Source organism: Dermacentor variabilis, chromosome 3, assembly GCF_050947875.1.
Source record: "Dermacentor variabilis isolate Ectoservices chromosome 3, ASM5094787v1, whole genome shotgun sequence".
NCBI classification, from domain to species: domain Eukaryota; kingdom Metazoa; phylum Arthropoda; class Arachnida; order Ixodida; family Ixodidae; genus Dermacentor; species Dermacentor variabilis.
In genome coordinates, this window is record NC_134570.1 from 198,143,420 (window position 1) to 198,163,102 (window position 19,683).

General features: G+C 44.8%; 1 protein-coding gene and 1 non-coding gene across 2 annotated transcripts in view; both read left to right on the forward strand.

Annotated features, from left to right (window-relative positions):
* Positions 1 to 11,612: 11,612 nt before the first annotated feature.
* On the forward strand, positions 11,613 to 11,685 carry TRNAM-CAU (transfer RNA methionine (anticodon CAU)). The gene has a single exon. It is a non-coding gene; the product is annotated as a tRNA-Met (tRNA).
* Positions 11,686 to 11,743: 58 nt separating this feature from the next.
* The window catches only part of LOC142576590 (caspase-7-like), a 103,287-nt gene continuing 95,347 nt past the window's right edge, over positions 11,744 to 19,683 (forward strand). The window contains exon 1 of the mRNA XM_075686778.1: positions 11,744 to 12,209. Within this exon, the coding sequence (XP_075542893.1) occupies positions 12,072 to 12,209 (138 nt within the window). The 5' untranslated portion in view covers positions 11,744 to 12,071. The remainder of the gene's footprint in view (positions 12,210 to 19,683) is intronic.

A 19,683-nucleotide genomic window follows, 5' to 3' on the forward strand; every position in this document is an offset into this window, starting at 1 on the left:
CAGCAGTGCCTCACAAGGTCGAGATACTTTAAAGGCACCTGTCCCCATGATCTTTCTTTTGCCTCGGTGCAGTAAGCAAGATTAACCAGAATAATGTAGAGTGCATCCGGTGCAGTCGCGAATGCGAGTCATGGCATACGTTGCTCGCGTCGCCGAACGTATGTAGTAATATCAGAGTTAGTTGTATGAACTTTATGGATAATACGCTTTGTTACGGTACCTTAAAGGAATGGGTCTAGAGGACGGTGTTGGTACGTTTTTTCGTACTGCCCTAATCCTATACCCCCCTTCAAACCCACACACATACCCCCCTTTTTTTCTATATGTATCATACAATTCCTTCTCATGACGGATTGACCAGTTCAAGTTGTCAACTTGTCAATAACTGTCATAGAAATTACTGTAATAAACACAATTCCACGATCGGATTCTTTACTTCTTATTGTAACACTGAGAACTACATGGACTCTTATTTTATATATATGAGAGAAGTATAGGCGTTTTGCACATGTGGATGTCACAAGCTTAATCCAATGTGCAATACACAGACAAAGCAGCTGCTACAACATGAACTGCAATATTGAGGGCCACACAACATATAAAAGGTGAAAAATATAGAGGGAAGCTTCAAAATACACTCTGTAGCACTGGAAAATATAACATATATTGTATGTGTACACTGAATGTTCAAAAAAAGCAATGCATCAATGTCCCATTTGCCTTCAAGTTTATTATCAAGTTCAAATTTGCTGACGTTTATTATGAGCATATGTACAACAACAATCTGCTAACACACCCACAGTCAAGGTGAGCTGGCTGCCTCAGCGTAAGAAAAAGAAAGAAATTGGGTGAATGTCAACACCAGTGCCACTGCTTCTTGCCTCTGACCTGCACGTGCCTCCAGGGCATCTTTGTTGGTGGAGTCAGCACAGGTGAGCTGGCGTGGCGAGGCGTAGGAGTCACCTGAGAGAAAGATTATCGTTTACATGGAGAAGTGGCCGTTTTCATAGCCTGTCGCTTTCCCTCAAATGGTTTCTTGGCGACTAGGGAGACATACCTACAGTCAAGGTGGCTGTTCGAGTTGTGCTGGCTGCCTAAACGTAAGAAAAAGAAAGAAATTGGATGAATATCAATAGCAGTGCTACTGATTTTTGCCTCTTACCTGCATTTGCCTCCACGGCCTCTTGGCTTGCGGAGTCTGCATGAGGGAACTGCTAGGCACTTTTCTTGAATTATTAACTTCTATTTGTTATATTTACGGTGGCCATATATTGCAAGTGTATATAATCCACATTGTGCGCAATATGGTTAAATGATGTCAACTATGATAGCCATTCCTAATCTGAAATGCAACAAAAGAGCAAATATAGGCAACAAATCGTAATTCAAAACGACAACGACAACCAGTGAACAGCATAAGTGACAGACTTCCTTTTATTAAAACAAAAACGCACTAACGCACCACATACTTGACGTGGTGCAAAAAATATTACCATGCCCTACCCATAAAGAAAGGATAGAACAGTGGAAACATGCCTTAAAATGCAACCAAGAAAAAACAACCCAAAAAACATTTCGATATGTCTTTCAATGATTAAAATTCACGAACTGTCTCGTCACTTCATAATAAACCAGTACAGCAGAAAAGGAAGGAAAGAAAGCCCAATATCAGGGCCGCAGAAAATGTCGCCAAATAAATATATTTTGCTTACCAAGGATACCTCAGGTTTAGTTGTGGTCTGACTTTGCCCAATAATTGTGTATAAGCTTTTCTTGTTTAGAATGGTTCAGCAGATAAGAAAAAATGACCATAAGAGCACCATGTGTATGCATAGTCTGCGCACAAAAAGCCACTCCTTTCTTACATTTTATTTTTTCTCTACTAATATTCACGAGTATTTAAGTGCCTTAATAGCACTGCTAACATCCTACTGCAAAACACAATATTGGACAAGTTGTGGCATAAAGAAAATAGCAGTTTCACTAATATTGCAAAGCAATGAAGGAGTAGCTGATGAAATATGCACAGGAAGCTTGCTTCATGAGGTGTTTGTTGAAGGGAACACTTGCCAATGCAGGCCCGTAATCTCCTTTAAAGAAGTAAAATAAGTACGAGTCGTATTTATTTGTGGGAGTTGTGCCTTCCTTCTCTTTCTTATCCGGACTTGGCCACTGGTCTCCACCAAAACAACCCTTTAGCTACTTACAGCTGAATTCGTTTTGGTTTTCTCAAATCTATATTTGGGCTACCCATTGCTAGGTCTCATGCTGTGCTTGAGGAAAACAAGACACTAAAGCCCCATCCAGTAAATATGAGAAGCCAAGCACTAGAAGAAGATTAATGAAGCAGATGCGCCCAATCACTATCATTACGTGTAAGAAGAAAATTTAACGTAGGACTGCCTTCACAAGTGGGAAGATGATGTGTCTGAACTTAAAGGCCTGGACGCCAGCTCTATATACAGTACGCAGACATTGAGCAGGTGTTAGCCAATCATGGCACCTGTTGGCTAGATCGTGCTCTCCAGAATCAGTATTCACCACGACTGCACCTTCAGCATAGTGGCGGAAATGTAGAATTTTGGACTGCCAATTTTGATCGTATGTTTGAATCCTCGCAGTACAATGAGAACTATATTTGCAATATTCTAGCAAGAAATTTGAGAATTCCAGTGACAACACCAGTAGACATCAGAGCAACCAGGGTATTTAGCCCATAGCAGCTATTGCTGTAAAAAAGAAGACTGGCATGAGCACAAGAATTGAGATGGACACACTACATGCCTTTGTTCTGGTAGTGGTCCACTACTTTGGTGCTACAGTTTATGATCTCGAATGAGTTCAATGAGCAAGAATTTAGCCCAGAAAATATATTACGCTTAACAGCTGTACCTTGGTGTATCATTATGCCCATGCAGCATTATATAACCTAGTCAGCACTTTCCTCAAGCACATGAGTGCCATCCTAAAAAAATGAGCTTTTTATATGGCTTTGGAGAAAATTAATCTGTTTTGGCCTATCAGTACATATACATACTGCACATGCATTCCATATACCTTATCACCAACTGTTAAGTCACTGTCTTACCTCATCAGCAAATCACTCCTGAAATCAAGTGGGCTGGTCTGGGTTTTACCTGCATTTCCACCTGTGCAGTTGGTAAAAGTCTTTGGCTGTTTACTGTGACTTCATATTTCAAACATTTGGTTGCATAAGAGGCTTTGGCAACACTGGCAACCCTTATGCCTGGGCAGGCTTCACGAAAGGCCACCAGTACCTCTTCATTGCCAACATACTTCTTGGTTCGACTATGACTAAGAACCCATATATCTTTCCTCCGAAGCGGCTGGTATTGGCGATGCTTTGATGCAGAAAGAGGCTATTGTTGCAGAAACCGATCTGGCACAGGTGTTAATAGTCTTGTCTTTCCCAGATGGTGGTTCAACCTTGCGAGGCACATTCCTTCAGTGAATTTGCATGCTGTCAATGCGAGTGAGGCTGATCAAAGGTGGGCTATGGTGTCAGGCTTCTTTCCTGGTTTCGGTAGTGGCATCATGACCAAGTGTTTCCACTCTGTGGGGAATTCCAATATTCCAGATTTCATTGATTACAAGCAATAGCGCTTGCGTCCTCGTTTTGGCAACATTCCCCAACCCGCCGTGGTTGCTCAGTGGCTATGGTGTTGGGCTGCTGAGCACGAGGTCGCGAGATCGAATCCCGGCCACGGCGGCCGCATTCCGAAGGAGGCGAAATGCGAAAACACCCGTGTACTTAGATTTAGGTGCACGTTAAAGATCCACAGGCGGTCGAAATTTCCGGAGTCCTCCACTACGGCGTGCCTCACAATCAGAAAGTGGTTTCGGCACGTAAAACCCCATAATCTCTTGGCAAGATTCCTCAACATCTGCAAAATGACTCCATCTTTTCCACTTGCGCTTTAAGTTTTGACATGCTCGAGAGCAGCAACAGGTTCTGGCATCGTAAAGAGGCTTTCCATTCCTTCCTTGGCAAGTGGTCATTGAGGTTCGTGCAACTCAGGTGACGGTCAGTCACTGAGGTGGTCGGGGAAAACATCTGCAGCTTGTTCCTGAAATTTCTCAGATGTGCACTAAAGATCGAGCTGCATGTTTTCAATAGTATTACAGTATTCGTTTCATCCTCCTATAGCCGAGAATGTGTCACAGCTTACTGAGACATATACGTTCAAATGACGCGCAGTGGTCCATCCACTAGTCTCTGGCAAGTTTCTTAGCATGACATCTTGCCTGCTCAGTCTTGTGCAGAACATTGATCAGGTTTGTTGCACGCAGCTACAATTTAAGTATGCAGCTTGGCTTGCTCACCCCAAAGTTACAGCAGGTGCTTGTCAGGGCTCGATGTTATCCCAGTAAGCTCTAGTTCGCATGCCGCTCTTTTCAGTGTGTAAAGAATGCATGTTGCTAGCGATTCTTCAACACCTTCACATTCTGCAGACTCAAGTGCATCACGGAAATGGTCCCAGCCTGAAACCCTCATTTTGTGAATGTGGCACATTTTCACCCCTACATCAAGTGTTATATAGGATAATGGTCGCTGCCTCTTGGGTCAGAGTCGCACTGACACTCTAGATGAAGGCCCCAGTTGCCTATGGTAGGTAAGTGTACTGCCCTTCTGGTTTTAACGGACCGTGTGGCACTTGAGATAGTTGGTGTCATTTGTTAATTTGAGGTCTGTGGTGTCTTCTTCGTCGAGGTGGCATCCTCTTGGCCGTACGTCTTTGCATCCCCAATGTGGGTGATGTGCATTGAGCTCATCTCGACTGAGTATTCTGTGCTTGGGAAAGCGAATTTGAAGATGTCAAAGCCAAGTGAAATCGCCTCGGCTGTGGTGCTTGATTTTGGGACAGAGGTAGCCCAATGCCAAAACGGCTTCCTTTCACTGCCTTAGCCTGCAGCACACCACTACAACTTTCTGATGAGACATATGTTTATTCAAGCTATTCTTTCCTTGCCCCAATTCAATAACGCCCAATTTTAGGAGCTGCAAATCAAGCTGACTTCAGAAGACTGCCGATTTGTTCGCTACTTCTAGTAGCTTATTGCTTCGTTAATTTTCTAGTTGGGCATGACATGTTTCGTGCTTAAAAAATGAACTGTTTAAAGAATTCTTGGATTAATATTAGGACAGGCAACTCTGGGTGATCACTGCTTTTGTCGCAAAATGTGGCAATGAGCTAGGCAGATGCTGTCACGACAGCGCAGTGTTTAGGTTATATGAGTATAGAAGAAACAAAATTGGAGTTGCGAAGTTCAAAGCCCTATTTTTACAGCCTCTCTTTAAACTGCTTACATTAGAAAGCTTTAGATTAGTGGACGCAAGCAGCGTGCGTAAACAAGAACCCCGTTTGGGTATTTCTCAGACCCATGTGGTTTGCATAACCAAGCAGCACACGAGTCACTTGCATCGTCTTATCCAATACTATTACATTCATTGTAAAGCAACCAATATCGCAGTATGTCTGATCAACCTGCATCAATTTGCTAGATTTTTTAGGCCCTTAGGGTGTGTCGGTTGAGTGTTTAAAGCACTTCACCACACCCTTGGCCACTAGAATTGTGCTTTCCAGTATTACTTACTAATGAACTCTTGAGGTTTTTGCGTTGTTTTTCTGTGCTGTAAGATTAGTTTGACAGTCCTAATAAAATTGTTGAAGTGAAGGTCTGTGCTGTTGTATTGGCCATGTCATAAAACTGTTAGGTCTGGCACTTTCAAAGCATTTGGCAACTTTAATAAGCTTCACCTCACTACAAATATGTATTGCGGTGGGACCATTCAGCATGTGAAAATAAAAATACCGGCAAATAGAGATTTCAGGAGCACCTGAGATTCTATTAAAGCGGGCGGGGCAGTATCTTCAGGGTAACGGGGACATCAAAGCTGGAACTAAGGCTCCCATACATCCCATCACCGCAATACACTTTGCTTTGTCGCATTACACAAATGTGTTGCGGTGAAGTTATTGCAGACGCATATACTCATTCATTCCTCCCAACTTTGCACAGAACCCTGCGTCCCACTGCTAAAACTAAAAGCGCGAAAAACGGGCACAGATGCAGCTGAACATCACAGGGCACAGCATCAAGCTCCACCTCACTGTGTTTATCGCCCCCTTAGTACCAATAATATTAAACATCTACTCTACATTTTAGTTCGTGAAATTCTGGCAGACCATGAGATGTCACCAAAGCTCCGTTATGTTCACAGCACTACGCGATAATTCTTGTAAAGCCCACGATAAAAGTAAATCACATGAAGTCACGGATAGCGCACTAGCGCTGAACACGATTGAAAACATGTGCTGTCCCATTTCAAGGACGCGTGGACAGTTGTGACCAAATACCACCTTAAGCATTATATTATTTACCTAACGCAACTCGTGGTGAGGAACACAACACGTACAATGCATCCGCCTACGACGCCCGTCAAGTAAATGTGCATGTGCAATGTGATGACGCTGCCGAAAAGAGAGAACACGGCGACGCTGCTGCACAGCACAGGTTCGCAAATTGCATTGCCGAGGCGCTACGCCACTTGAATATTTCGATCGTCAGCACCACTGAATTCTTCAGAAATACAGATCTCACACCACCAGAGTTCACCAAGACTAAAAGCCGATATGCCACACCACTAGTACTGCACGACTTTTCGCCGACAAATACTTAACCCACAGCGGAGCCATGATATAGAGGAGGCACTGGTCGGAGATTCAACGCGCCACGGCATCACTTGCGCCACCATCGCGCCTTCTCAAAAGTCCCTAAACGATCCTGTCCCTAGGGACCTAGGATCAGGTCACGTGAGGGATTTTTGTACGACATTTAGACGCACGCGAACCCAAGGGCTTCAAGGAGGCCAGTGGTGCCTAAATCGACCGCAGAGTAGACGTCTTCACATTCTAATAAAACATGGGGTGCTATTCTCAACACACATGGCGGCTGCACGGCGCCCATTATCCGCCACGTTGACTCTCTGATTGGCTGTGGATAGCTCACGCGCCTTGAAATTTGTGCCGGGAAACGGAAGTTTTGCGAAATGCAATTTTGCGTTTTCATCAAGATGACGAAACGTGTCGTGGAGCTGCAAATTTTATCTACTAATATATTTGTTTGGTTCATGGCAGCCATATTGCGACGTTCGTGCTTCAAAAAGAAAGTGAGCGGTAGCGTACAGAAGCCAGTGCAATGCATCTGCAATTTCGCGAATATGTGGTGGCGATCCAAGATAGCCGCCATGCCAGCTTGCTGATTGGCTGAAGGAATCTCCCGTGAGGAGCGTCACAGGAAGGGCTGTTTCGTAAACGTCATTTTGACGATGCGTGACGTTGCGCTGGGCCGCCATTGATGTGATATCCCGCGATAATTTGTGGCACGACGAGCCGCGCGAATTATGCTAATGAGCAGCCATATGCAATGGCAGCCGAGAGGAATGCGTATCGCCACATTTCCCCCGTCATTTGGCGCCATAAAAATGTTTTGTTCATAACGCGTGCTCATAGTATTTGCATCGCTCTCGGGTGGTGTTGGCATTTGTGTTTGGGGCCATCATTTTTTAAAAGAACTCGTTTATGCGAAATAATATTGATTAAACATAGCAAACCTTCGGCAATGTTGTCCTCTTTTTACTGCTGCATTTGTATTGCAATCAAAATTAATGCCTTTACGCACAATCAAAAGTTATGACAACGGCGTCTTTCTAATTTATAAAAAGAAATGTACGCAAGGCGGCGCCTTATAGCGTCCTCGATTAGTTTTCCTGTATATGCTCCCTGCGGGAGCATATACAGGAACACTAGCACCCTGCACGGCATGGCTGCACGGGGATGGAGTTTTGTCCTCGATGTTGACCCTCCGCAGTGCGCCACCACGGCGGTGCAAAGCGCACCATTCTGTTTTCGAGGCAACCACGGGGCAAGGTGATCGAAGACGCTATTAAAGTTTCCTCCCGCGGTGCGAGTTAACCAGCGAAGCGAACAAGAGATGGCAACGCCGGCGCTTGCATCGCGCTAGTGGATATCTCTAGCGAGCACAATGCTATCGGTAATATTCGGCCATTTCTCAGCCAGCCGAGTCGGGCTGAGTCACTTGCGTTTCACGAGATAGCGATAACGTGGACTAAAGGCGCGCACATCACCACTGGTAGGTCGCGTATCTTGTCTCAAGGTAGAAAACAAGCGCGTTGGCGCAACATACGATGACTCATTTCATTTCCCTGGGACACGCATCCTAGCTAATGAAGTAGACGGCGGAAGCGAGAAGCGTTTTCGACGGAATAATGATGTGCTTTGAGCTAGCTGTTTTATTTTTACAGCGGAGGAAAACTGTTTTGCTTTACCGAGAACCTTACGTTCAGCGCCTTCATTTGAGTTTCTTAGGCAAAACGTCAAGTTGGCGTCGCATTGCGAAAGCAAAACGGGGCTATCGGTGCCATTTTATTCGCGTCGCGTCTACGTCACGCATCGAAGAAAATGGCGGAATGTCCAGAATAGCGCCCCCCATGCTCCATAGTTTCCCTGTCGTAGTTGCAGGGCCCTCTGGCCAAATTTAGGATAATGAAAGAAAAACATCTATTGATCACTTTTACATAGTAAAGCGTATATATATCTGTGTGTGTGTGTGTGTGTGTGTGTGTGTGTGTGTGTGTGTGTGTGTGTGTGTGTGTGTGTGTGTGTGTGTGTGTGTGTGTGTGTGTGTGTGTGTGTGTGTGTAATGACATCTTAGTTGAAATCAAGAAAAATAAATGGGCATGGGCAGGACATGTAATGAGGAGGGAAGATAACCGATGGTCCTTAAGGGTTACGGACTGGATTCCAAGGGAAGCGTAGCAGGGGGCGGCAGAAAGTTAGGTGGGTGGATGAGATTAAAAAGTTTGCAGGGACAACATGGCCACAATTAGTACATGACCGGGATAGTTGGAGAAGTATGGGAGAGGCCTTTGCCCTGCAGTGGGCGTAACCAGGCTGATGATATATATATATATATATATATATATATATATATATATATATATATATATATATATATATATATATATATATATATATATATATATATATATCATTCGTCCATGAAGTATCTAGACGTGTGCTTGTAATGCGCTACCGGGGTCCATTTTATCCAATGGAAAATAAAGCGCCGTCATGGGGAACGCAAGGTGATGCGAGCTTGCTTTCTGCATCCAATCCAATCCTGTTTGACCCCAACGCTAGCCAAAGCGCTTCCTCGCTCCGTTAACCCGCTTTTACGGCTAAGAGGACGGCGCATGCGCATTCGCGCTTCCGCTCCAATCAGCTGCTGAGCGCCGCGTAGACACGCTCAACTAAAGCACTATACTGTTTTTTTCCTGTGTTTCCATATATCTATTGCCTTCTTTTATCTATATACCATGGTATGTATATTATTTTAATTATCCGAGGTATTTCCTGGTCCTCTGTTACCACTGTCCACCGTTTCCATAACACTTGATTTTCTAACACTAAATTTTCTGGGGATGCGCGACTCTCACACGTCCCCTGATATCTTGTTTTCCCACATAGCTCCCTTCTCTTGCAATGCGGGTTCACCCCTTGTCCTGGGGCCCGCGGCGGTCGGTGTGGTTGAAGCGCAGTGCGAGAGAAGGCGCGAGTGTTGCGCTGCTAACGCCGCCTACCGGCGGGGTTACTTAGCCGCGAAAAGGAGAAAGCTCTTCCTCTTTGGTTCGGGAACGGAACGCAGCGCGGACGTGCCGCGCGTGCGCCGATCCAGGCTTCTGCGACACCGTCTCGAGTGGCCTCCTTCGAACGCGCCACCGTTCGTGTGACCGTACGCGCGAACGACCAGGCGTTGGGATCCAACATGGGGCGAACATATTCGCTCACTATCCGGTCACGGTGAGTCGGACTTCCGCGATTTGTCGCGCGCCCATCGGCATGTTTTGGGGATAGCAACTCGGCTAGCAGACATTGATCTTTGAAACGTGCAATAAATGCTCTCGTGATTGTTTGCACTACTGTGTTGTCGTTCCTTTGTCCCAAGAGCACGGGTGTGAGAATCCCACAGTTTCAAACCTAAATTCTTGCCTTCCTGTCCACCGAGATTAGCCAGGCGGAGCAAATCACTTTGTTTGTTAGCTAGCAACACAATGTTGTCCGCATAAAATAAACCTGGAAGCTACTGCTCTAATACTGTACCCACCTGTCTGCATGAGAGATTAAACCCGATATTACTTTTCTTTAGCGCCCTTCCACACTGACCATGTAGTACATCATAAACAGCAGTGGGGACAAAGGGCACCTATGCCTCAGTCCCTTGTTGATATCAACTTTCTCCTCGCTCCTCATCCCTTCCCATTCAACACAAACGGTATTTCCAAGGTAAATATCTCTCGAAATCTGCAGAGAATCGTAATCTAAGCCTTCCTCTTCTAGCATTCCATCAAACACCGGTCTACTGCAGTGGCACCTGTCGCTGCAGCTTGGAATCATTGCTGGCAAGAGGAACAATAATGGTACAGCACAGGGCCTGCGGGATTGGCAGTTATGGTTGTCGCGGAGGTCATGCATGTGCGTACGGAGCTTGCTGAGTGCTTGTGGTTTTTCCTGCCGGGTTCGCACATTCTTTATGTGCACGGGATGCACCGTATTTCTAAATATATCTGTGTGTGTGTGCGCGCGCATTAGTTTTTTTTTTTTTTTCAGTGAAACCTGGCAACCGCCTTTCTGGCTGATGCAACATGAAAGGAATCCCATGCAATCCACCAGGCACAGTGCAGGTGCTCCTTCTGGGCTTCTTATAGTCGTATGTTTCGAAATACTAAAAACATACGCGTGCTTACCCAACGGAACGAGTAGACGAGTGTTTGTCTTCTGCGATCGAAACGCTGAGCAGACGATCAGGAACACTGCATCATCCGTGGTTGGAAACGTGCAAGCTTAGACACCATTGTGATATATCCTAACAGCTTGTAGCATTCATTTTTGTGAACTCTATTAACTTCAATTGCTTTGAGAGTGTTTAATTCAAAAGTGCGTGAAGCTTTACACAACATGTTAAAATTTCGCGCTCTAGGCACGCCGGTCCATCGCAGCGCTCCATTCATGGCGTCATCGCAGAAGCGTCCCCGGTTCTGTCATTGTTTGCCGTACAGACGATAGACTGCCCCATTCCAGTACCAACGTTGATAGCACCCCAGTACAAATTTCCATTGGCAGTGGCCGCGCCTGTAGTACTATGGTGCCGCCGTACATGTACGGCTGCGCGCTAGTTCGAGGCACCCTAGCAGCTGTCACTGCATTGAGTAGCGGTCTAGCACGCTAACAAAGGGAAAACAAATCCGCATGTACTCTTACTGCAAACGGTTGCCGTCTGCTACTGCATCACGCATATTTTTGAAAGCGCCTGGGTAGTGCCCTCAACCGCGCGATTACCTTTAATCGGTGTTCGTTGAATGATAGAAAAGAACGCTGGAGTGTTGTGTGAATTTTTTCAGGAAATGCTGGCATGAATGCGATTCAAACTTTAATGCAATAAATCGATCATCACTGCAAATGTGGTCTGCTTTGATTTTTAACTAGTAATTTAACCGTTCTGTCTCGTCCGCCTCGGTAGCGCAGTAGGCAGCGCGTCAGTCTCATAATCTGAAGGTCGTGAGTTCGATCCTCACCCGGGGCAAAGGCGGCGTAACTTTTTTTTTTTCATTATCTTTTGACGTTTTAACAATTAACAACGATACTGTGATACTTATGCACAGTATCTTTGTAGCAACCTACGACTTTACCGAATTTCTTTGCATGTTTTATGTCTGCCTTGTTCAATCAGTTCAGTCCGCCAATCAGTTCAGTCCGGCGTCAACATTGGCTTAAACGCTCACACGTCCGACCACCCGCAACACCGTCCTCTTTGCTGGTTACATGACTAGCCCTCTCGACATTTTACGTGCAACGGGCCTTCCGATCTGTCTTCGTTGTGCTTTGTGTGTGCAGTGAGCCAACGGTGCTTCAGCTGGTCCTACTTTTGTGTGTTCCGCAGTGAATCGCTGGATATCGAGTGCGCGCGCGATGGATCCGGAGCATCGTAGGAAGTTCAGGGATCCCGAGTTGATCAGGGCTCTGGTGGCGTGCATTAATTTCGACGATTTAGCGCCGAGTTTGCACTCGAAAGGCATCCTGACTGCCGCAATGGTCGACGACATTCGGGTGAGGTCATCGGCGATTACATACATCACCGCGCAGCAAAGTTCGCGAAAGGCGCAGACAACAGAAAGTGCTTGCGCCATCGCGCCCCTGAAACTTCGCACGCACCAGCGATCGCGTGCAAGTACCTCAGCGAGCAGCGCTCGCTAGAGTAACACACGCCTGCGGTTCAAGCCTGCGGTTAGTGTTCGGTATTTTCGAGCGGCGTCGCGCTCGGCACATAAAGAAGTTTTTTTCAAGTCAGTGTATGAACTCTTAATTGTCAACGCTGTTGTTTTGCACAATATTTTGAGATGATGAACCGATGCCCGTCACTAGGAGGGAGGTTAGGAGATCCTTACACCCCTTTAAGTTATCCCCGCGGCGATCTCTACTGCTCAGCACAACTTACATATGTTATTTTAGAGGGTGTCCCAGCTAACTAATTAGCGAAGCTGTCCACTGGAAGAAAAAAAAGAAAAAAAGCTATTGAAAGAACATCATCATGGGGGCAAGACACAATTTTAAGACCTACGGTGTGAATGAACACCGTAGGTCTTATAACTGTATCTTGCACCTGGGTTTCCTAATCTTTAATGTTTTTTCGCTGAACAGCTTGGCTAAAGTTAGCTAGTGTGCTAAATGTATATGTAAACATAAGCAATATTTATTTGTACTGCCCTATGTCAGTGGTGTTGTTGATTCACACACACAAATAAGTTCATATGAATATTTCAAGATAACATGAATAATTCGAAAAGGTCGCCATTGGCCTTGTAAAACGTCTCCCAAAGATAATGCCTGGGTATGGCCCTGTATTTGACGAATTGTGGTATCTGATAGTCGTGGCACACCAGCTGTGCCATCAATCATGGTTAAGATAATGAGAAACTGTTTGTCGCTCAACATTGTTTTTCTGTGATGTGTGTAAACAAAGTTAGTCACGAAACAAAACGTGTAAGACTTTTCATTCCCAGCGAATCATGCTCCACAAATGCAGAAAAAGTGAGCAAGTGAGCAGAACTTCATTTGTGCGTGACCATGTGAATCTGTGCTCTTTACGTCACAGTCAGAGATATACAGGGTGTCCCACGTAACTTTAGCGAAACTGTAAAAATATGGGAATTCCACATAGCTGGATACAACCAAGGTAATGTTGTTTGCTATCACTCGTAGATACTTAGACTATTTTGTAAAATTCTGCCTAATTACACAATTTGTTGCAATTAAATAATGTACTTCTCAGATATTATAATTAGATGAAAGAGAGCGGTTTGGATCAGAGAGCAAACTGGTATAGACGATATTCTAATAGACATTAAGAGAAAGAAAAGGTGCTGAGCAGGTCATGTAATGCGCAGATTAGATAACAGTTGGACCATTAGGGTGACAGAATGGGTACCAAGAGAAGGGAAGCACAGTAGAGGATGGCAGAAGACCAGGTGGAGCGATGAAATGAGGAAATTTGCGGGTGCTAGTTGGGATCGGTTGGCACAGGACAGGTGTAATTGGAGATCGCAGGGAGAGGCCTTCGTCCTGCAGTGGACATAAATAGGCTGATGATGATGATTATGAAACGCGTCAGGGAAAAAATTGTAGAGTGACATGAAAAACTCCCGATACAGCTTTCTGTTGCTCAATATGTGCTACATAAAAGTGTTTTTCTGAGCGTGAAAGAACGCTGCAAATGCACGCAAAATTGACGCGCAACTGGCTCCCCGAAGCACTTTTCATCTTTTGTCTTTTATTGTGCTTAAAGGCGCTGACAACTGGGCAGAATGTGCTGTGAGACGTTGATGGAAATTAAATTACCATGATTTATAGTGACAGAATCCAGCACACTGTTTGTGATTTAAGTAGGAATTATAATTTTAGATTCACAAAGAAACCCTCAAAAACCACTAATTGGCTTTACCTGGCAGTGAAATCTTGGTATTTCGGATGTATTCTATGAGATTACTGCACGTAAGTCGACTGTTATTAAGTATAGCTGAATTATTGCTTAGGCACTTGCACTTTGTTGTATGCTTCGGAAAGCAAAAGCACACGCATGGCTACAGCGACACGCTGAATTTTGTGTCACATGTACAAGCGCCGTTTCATTTTCGATCCGGTTGGTTTCATTTTGACTGGTGAAATACCAAAGCATTTGGACAGTAAACTACGAAAACACATAGCTATTATCACAGAAATACATTAACTTGCTTCGGAAAACATAAATCGCAGGAAGATAGACTTGATAAACAAAATACTACATACTCACAGCTGCAGCCGCACTTGTCATCTGCCTCCAGCTCCAGTGTGTAACTGTTATCACACTCACCTATCACCGTTTTCAGCATGCTTCTAGTAAACAACTACATCCTCACTGCAGATAGAAAAATTCTGATAAAAAATAATCCATGGCGTTTTTCACTTTAGGACTTCATGATTAGACCCTCACACTGGTAAGCTCTCCACTGCACTAAAAAAAAAAATTTGTGCCATTAGAATTGGTTGTCAGTCCCATCAAGTTAACCCCAGCCTTCATTCAACATTTATAGTCAGTGACAAGTCAAGAATGCAGTGGAAAGTGCTCCTCAAAGGGATGTTGTATAGATGCGCCAGAAGAATTACATTTTGCTGGTCTCCCTCTCCCTTTTTCCCTTGGTATCCACAACCCCATCTTCAATTTGCTATGGCGCCTATTGAAGTGAAACTCGCCACCTTGCTGGGGGAGCTGTTCACTCGTCAGCGGAAAGTGATACCACTGTAAAAGTGCCAGCCGTTTAGTCTGTGGTGTTATTGTGACTGCAAATCGTTTTGCTTCAATACATTCTTTGTACAATCCCACGTTGCAGGCAAAAAGAAGTATGAAAATTGGCATGTGCAAACTAAACTTAAAGGGTCCCTGAAATGGCTTGGAGAAACGCAGGCGTGTATGGTACAGCTACAGTAAAATACTTGCACCACAATTTAGGGGTAGTGTCTCGTACTAAGAGAGCTACAAATGATTGCAAGTTACCCTCCTCCTTAGCCATGCTTTTCCCCCTCAACTCGTTCGCCAAGCCATCGAGGCTAAACTCTGCCTTTGCTGGCACTGCATCATGGCGTGATGTCATGACATATACTTCCGGTGTCTTGGAGCCAACACGCGAAGCCTCTTCTCCAGCCTGTCTGCTAGTTGCCTGGCCGTCGTTCCCCAGTGAGAGCTATCCATGCACCACGCGCATAGAATGTTCTGTTGCAGCACCGAGTGTGTCTGATATTCCAGTAAACACAGCCGAGTTGGACGTTTTCACAGATCGGTGGATGCGCAAGCATGAGCGACCTGCACGGTGCAGCCACCAGCCAAACACAGAGCTAATATTGCTGTATAAACAAGTATAAAACATTTAAAACAACAACGTGCTTACAATTACACTGCTGCAGAAAATTTATACTAGCAGCAAAGTAGAAGACACTTGATTACTGCTATATTGTTATGGCCAGACACTTGGATACTGCTACACAACATGGGTAGCCAATCAGATAGCTCACCTAACTAATGCCATGCACGCCAACTATGTAGATTGTAATGGGGCAGCTGAAAACTTAGAGGAACGGGGCCGCTACAATTGGTAGCGATACACATCTTATTATGATAGCAATTATATGGACACTCCAGCTGCATTTCTACTGTTGCCGTGAGGTTCTGTATGAGTGAAAGAATGTGAGGGTGAGCCAGCAAATGAGGTTCAATCTCGCGTACACGAAGAATGCGACCCGGATGCGTGTCCTCTCTTGTGGCGTGCGAGGGAGGAGGGGCGTTCTTGTCCAGCGGTAGCTATGGTGCCTCGATGTCCTCCTCGCTTTCCGCTCCGTACATAGTGGAGGCAACCGCAGTGTCTACTGTGGCGTTGGCCATGCAAATTATGAACGCCGTAGGAGATGCCTTGGGCGGACACCGTAGGGATGCGTTGCTGGCACTCGTGTGTCTTCAAAGCGATCTGCGACGTGGCCAAAGTGCACGCCCACGTGGGCCTCATCTTCAAAGCGATCTGCGATGTTAGCAGAGCGCATGTAGTGCCGATAGCTTCATGTGCACTGTGCTTTCTTTGTTTCGTATCTGTTGAAGTGACAGATGCACAGAGGTCAGTTGGCTCGCGGCTGCTGCCACGATTCCTTACTCCAGCATTTCCACAGACAGTATCCGCGCTGATCAAGTGATGTGTGTTCATGTTTACCTGTACGTGCATGACACTGCTGGTTCATTTAGTTAAAACACGTTGACGGGCTAGTCGACTTGAATCCATGATAGAATGTGCAAGCGCGACTGAACAAGGACGTGGAAAGAAGCAGACACACAAAGACAGCACTCTCTCTGTGCGCCTGCTTCTTTCTACATCCTCATTTACTCACGCGTACACATTCTATCATTGTTAATTTAGTTAGTAAGCAAATGTTTAGAATTATATATGGCCGATAAAACTATTATCCTTACTTCTTACAGCTATCTACTAATTTGCTGTTGCAATCGGTGCTTCGCCTTTCCGGTGGAACTGTGAATTTTTTTTAAAACCTTCTAATAACTGACACGTTTTACTTGGAGCGCTTAAATGTGTCACTTAATGACCAGAAAGACCTACCCTAGCAACTCAGACGTTCACACAATATCAAAATTGCTTTAGGGTCCCTTTAAGGAATCCTGAATTTCAAAAGAAAAGCAAATGAAACTAATGCATTCGCTTCTCTATTTCACTTACCTAGTGATGCTATGAGCTACTACCAACATGAGTAGCACTTTCGTGAATGTGTGCTAGAAAAGTGGCTTCGTTATAGGTGGTGTCCTAATCCATGCCCCAGTGCTGTAGTCCTCTGGATAAACAGATGCATGGCTTGAAGGCTGTGCTTTGGCTGGTTGCATGCGGTGGAAGCGATTGCGAGACGGAAACATGTCATAGATGTCGCATTTTGGATGCCACCTATTGGCGCTTTTTCATGGCATCCTTTTGGGGGTGCACACTAAAGGAATATTTTGGGCAGATCAGGCATATGGTATGCAATCACTTAAAGGGGTCTTGAAGTACCCCTCAGGCTTGGTGAAAAAAAAAAAAACATAGTCCACTGATAGCACAGACTGCTGTGAACATTTCAGCCAAGCTTTGCTGTCGTACAGGGCATGTGGAGCTCACAAACATGTAGAGCTCACAAGTAGAACACGAAGTCACCTTTCTCTCAAATGCTCTCTTTTCAACAGAAGCCTGCTCCTCACGCTCTTCTGTATGGTTTATTTCGTAATAAAGCAGATTCCCATACACGGCTGCTATTGGCCAACAGGTAACATCAATCAAAAAGGTGTTTGGATCAGTGCGCTTCTTCCTATTTTTATCGTGTATATTGACAAAGTTCAATAAACATGCCAAAGTAAGTGAAAATATGCTGTTGAATTTCAATAATAATTACGTACTTCCGGAAGAAGGCAACTATCATCTGCTCACACTCGGCTGTGGCTGCCCACGCAGGGATTAAACATTGGCCACCATGCTTACCGGTGTCGTAGCTGCCAGGCCTAGCTAATTTCAACTAGTTTCGAACGCTCAACTAGCCTCAAACCATGTGAAACTTATGGTTAGACCACACACACGCTTACCAGCGTGCGCTCACTCCTGGCCGCTCCTGGTTAAGTTCCTGGGCAGACTAATTTATAGCGCTTCAAAAATGCACAAGTTGGGCATGGTTACTATCCGTCTGTCAATCTAGTGAAGGACAAAGCAACTCCGCACCATGGAACCTGATCGCATCATAGCGTATGAGCCCGAGCACGCTCTCAAGCCTTGTCGTGCATAAAGCAAACGCTGTGCATATGTACTACAGGTGCATGTAGCTTCGGCCTGCTACGTGGTGTAGATACGGCGGCTGCCGCAGGGATCTATGACGAGTTCACATGCTAAGCGCACTGTGGCTCACTGAGGACAACTGCATTCAGTGCACGTTTGGCACATCATAGGTGCCAAAATCAGAAGTAGTGGTGTGAACATCCAAAATAAAATTTGAACTGCACGCCACGGTGAAATTTAGAAGGCGGGGCACTGTGGGCATGCTCCGCTCCGCCATAACCGTCACAGTAGAAGGCATTGAAGAAAGAGCGGAAGCATCGTGAAGGCCATGTTTGATTGCCAATTACTCCACTTCTGCTCAACCCATTGAGGTACTTTTTGCAGCAAAGTATTTCTGAAATAGCCTATTTTAACCTCAAATGCATTTCTCCTCTTTGATAAAAAGTGATTCAGGGCCCCTTTATTTATCACGTACCAGACTTCTTTAACGCTCACCCTTTAATGTTAAACCGACTTAGTCTTGTAAGAGTGTAATACGTGCTTCCAAAAGAAAAGAAAAATGTTCTGCTATTAATGGTTCAGCTTATTAATTTCACTATTGTGCGTTTTACTAAAAATGTAACACTCACATTTGCTTACAAGCCCGTGCACTGTATTGTTTTTCATTTGGGTTCTATTCTCTGCACTTTCTATTCAAGTTTGAATTGATGTGGTTTTTTACGTATCATGGTGCTATTATCTAAAACTCTTATCATGTTCCCCGCCTCTCTCTCTGTTTTCTTTTTTTTTCATATTTTTTTGATAAACTTGATTTAAATATTCCTTCCCACTATTAGGCGCTGCTCACAATGCACTGAAACGTTAAGCCTCGATTCCCTGGCAGAAGCGTTGCCGGAAGATGTCAATGCTGTGAACATTTTGCGATTTTCTGTCTGAAATAAATTATTATTATCATCATTATCTTTAAAGCTGGGTAGGTCTACCCAATTTTGGCTTATTCCTTTCTGAGAGGGAGAGAATTATCATTATTGTCATTAAACCTGATGAGGTCTTCCCAATTTCAATCTATTCTGTTCTGAGGAAAGAAGAGGGAGGTAAAACTTTTTTGTTGCTCAGCAGATTAATGAGCAGCTGGCCTCAGTTCAGGCCATGTTTCTCAGCATACTTGATGGCAGATAGCAGGTACGATGCCAGGTACTCTTGCTTCTGGAGTGTGGTGGCAGTATTCAGCCACCCAGGGTTGATGGGTAGGGACAGGGAAGTGGGATAAGGTAGTGTAGGAGGCAGAGGGTGGCATATCAACAAAATAAGATAGCCGTTCCAAGAAGGAGAGGGTGGGCAGTCACCATGAAATTGAGCTGTTTCCCTTTGCTTCTAGTTCACATCGGTAGCAAAGAGAAGTCGGTTTGAGCAAAGGGAGAAAGTAGGAAGGGGCATCCAGTGAAAGCGAGCAATGCTCTGAAGTAAGTGATTAGCAAAGTCCTCTGTTGTTGCCTCTGTGTCCTAATGTCACTCTTTGGACATTTTGTTCTTTATTTTTGCACTTGCTCTGTACACGAAGGGCTGTAAAACTTTATCTCATTAATTTGTTTTTTTTTTTTTTTTTTTTTTTTGCAGCTGTTTGTTGAGAATGAGAGAACAATGCGCAAACTGCCTCTCAAATCAGTCAGGGCGAACAATGTATGTTATCACACCCACTG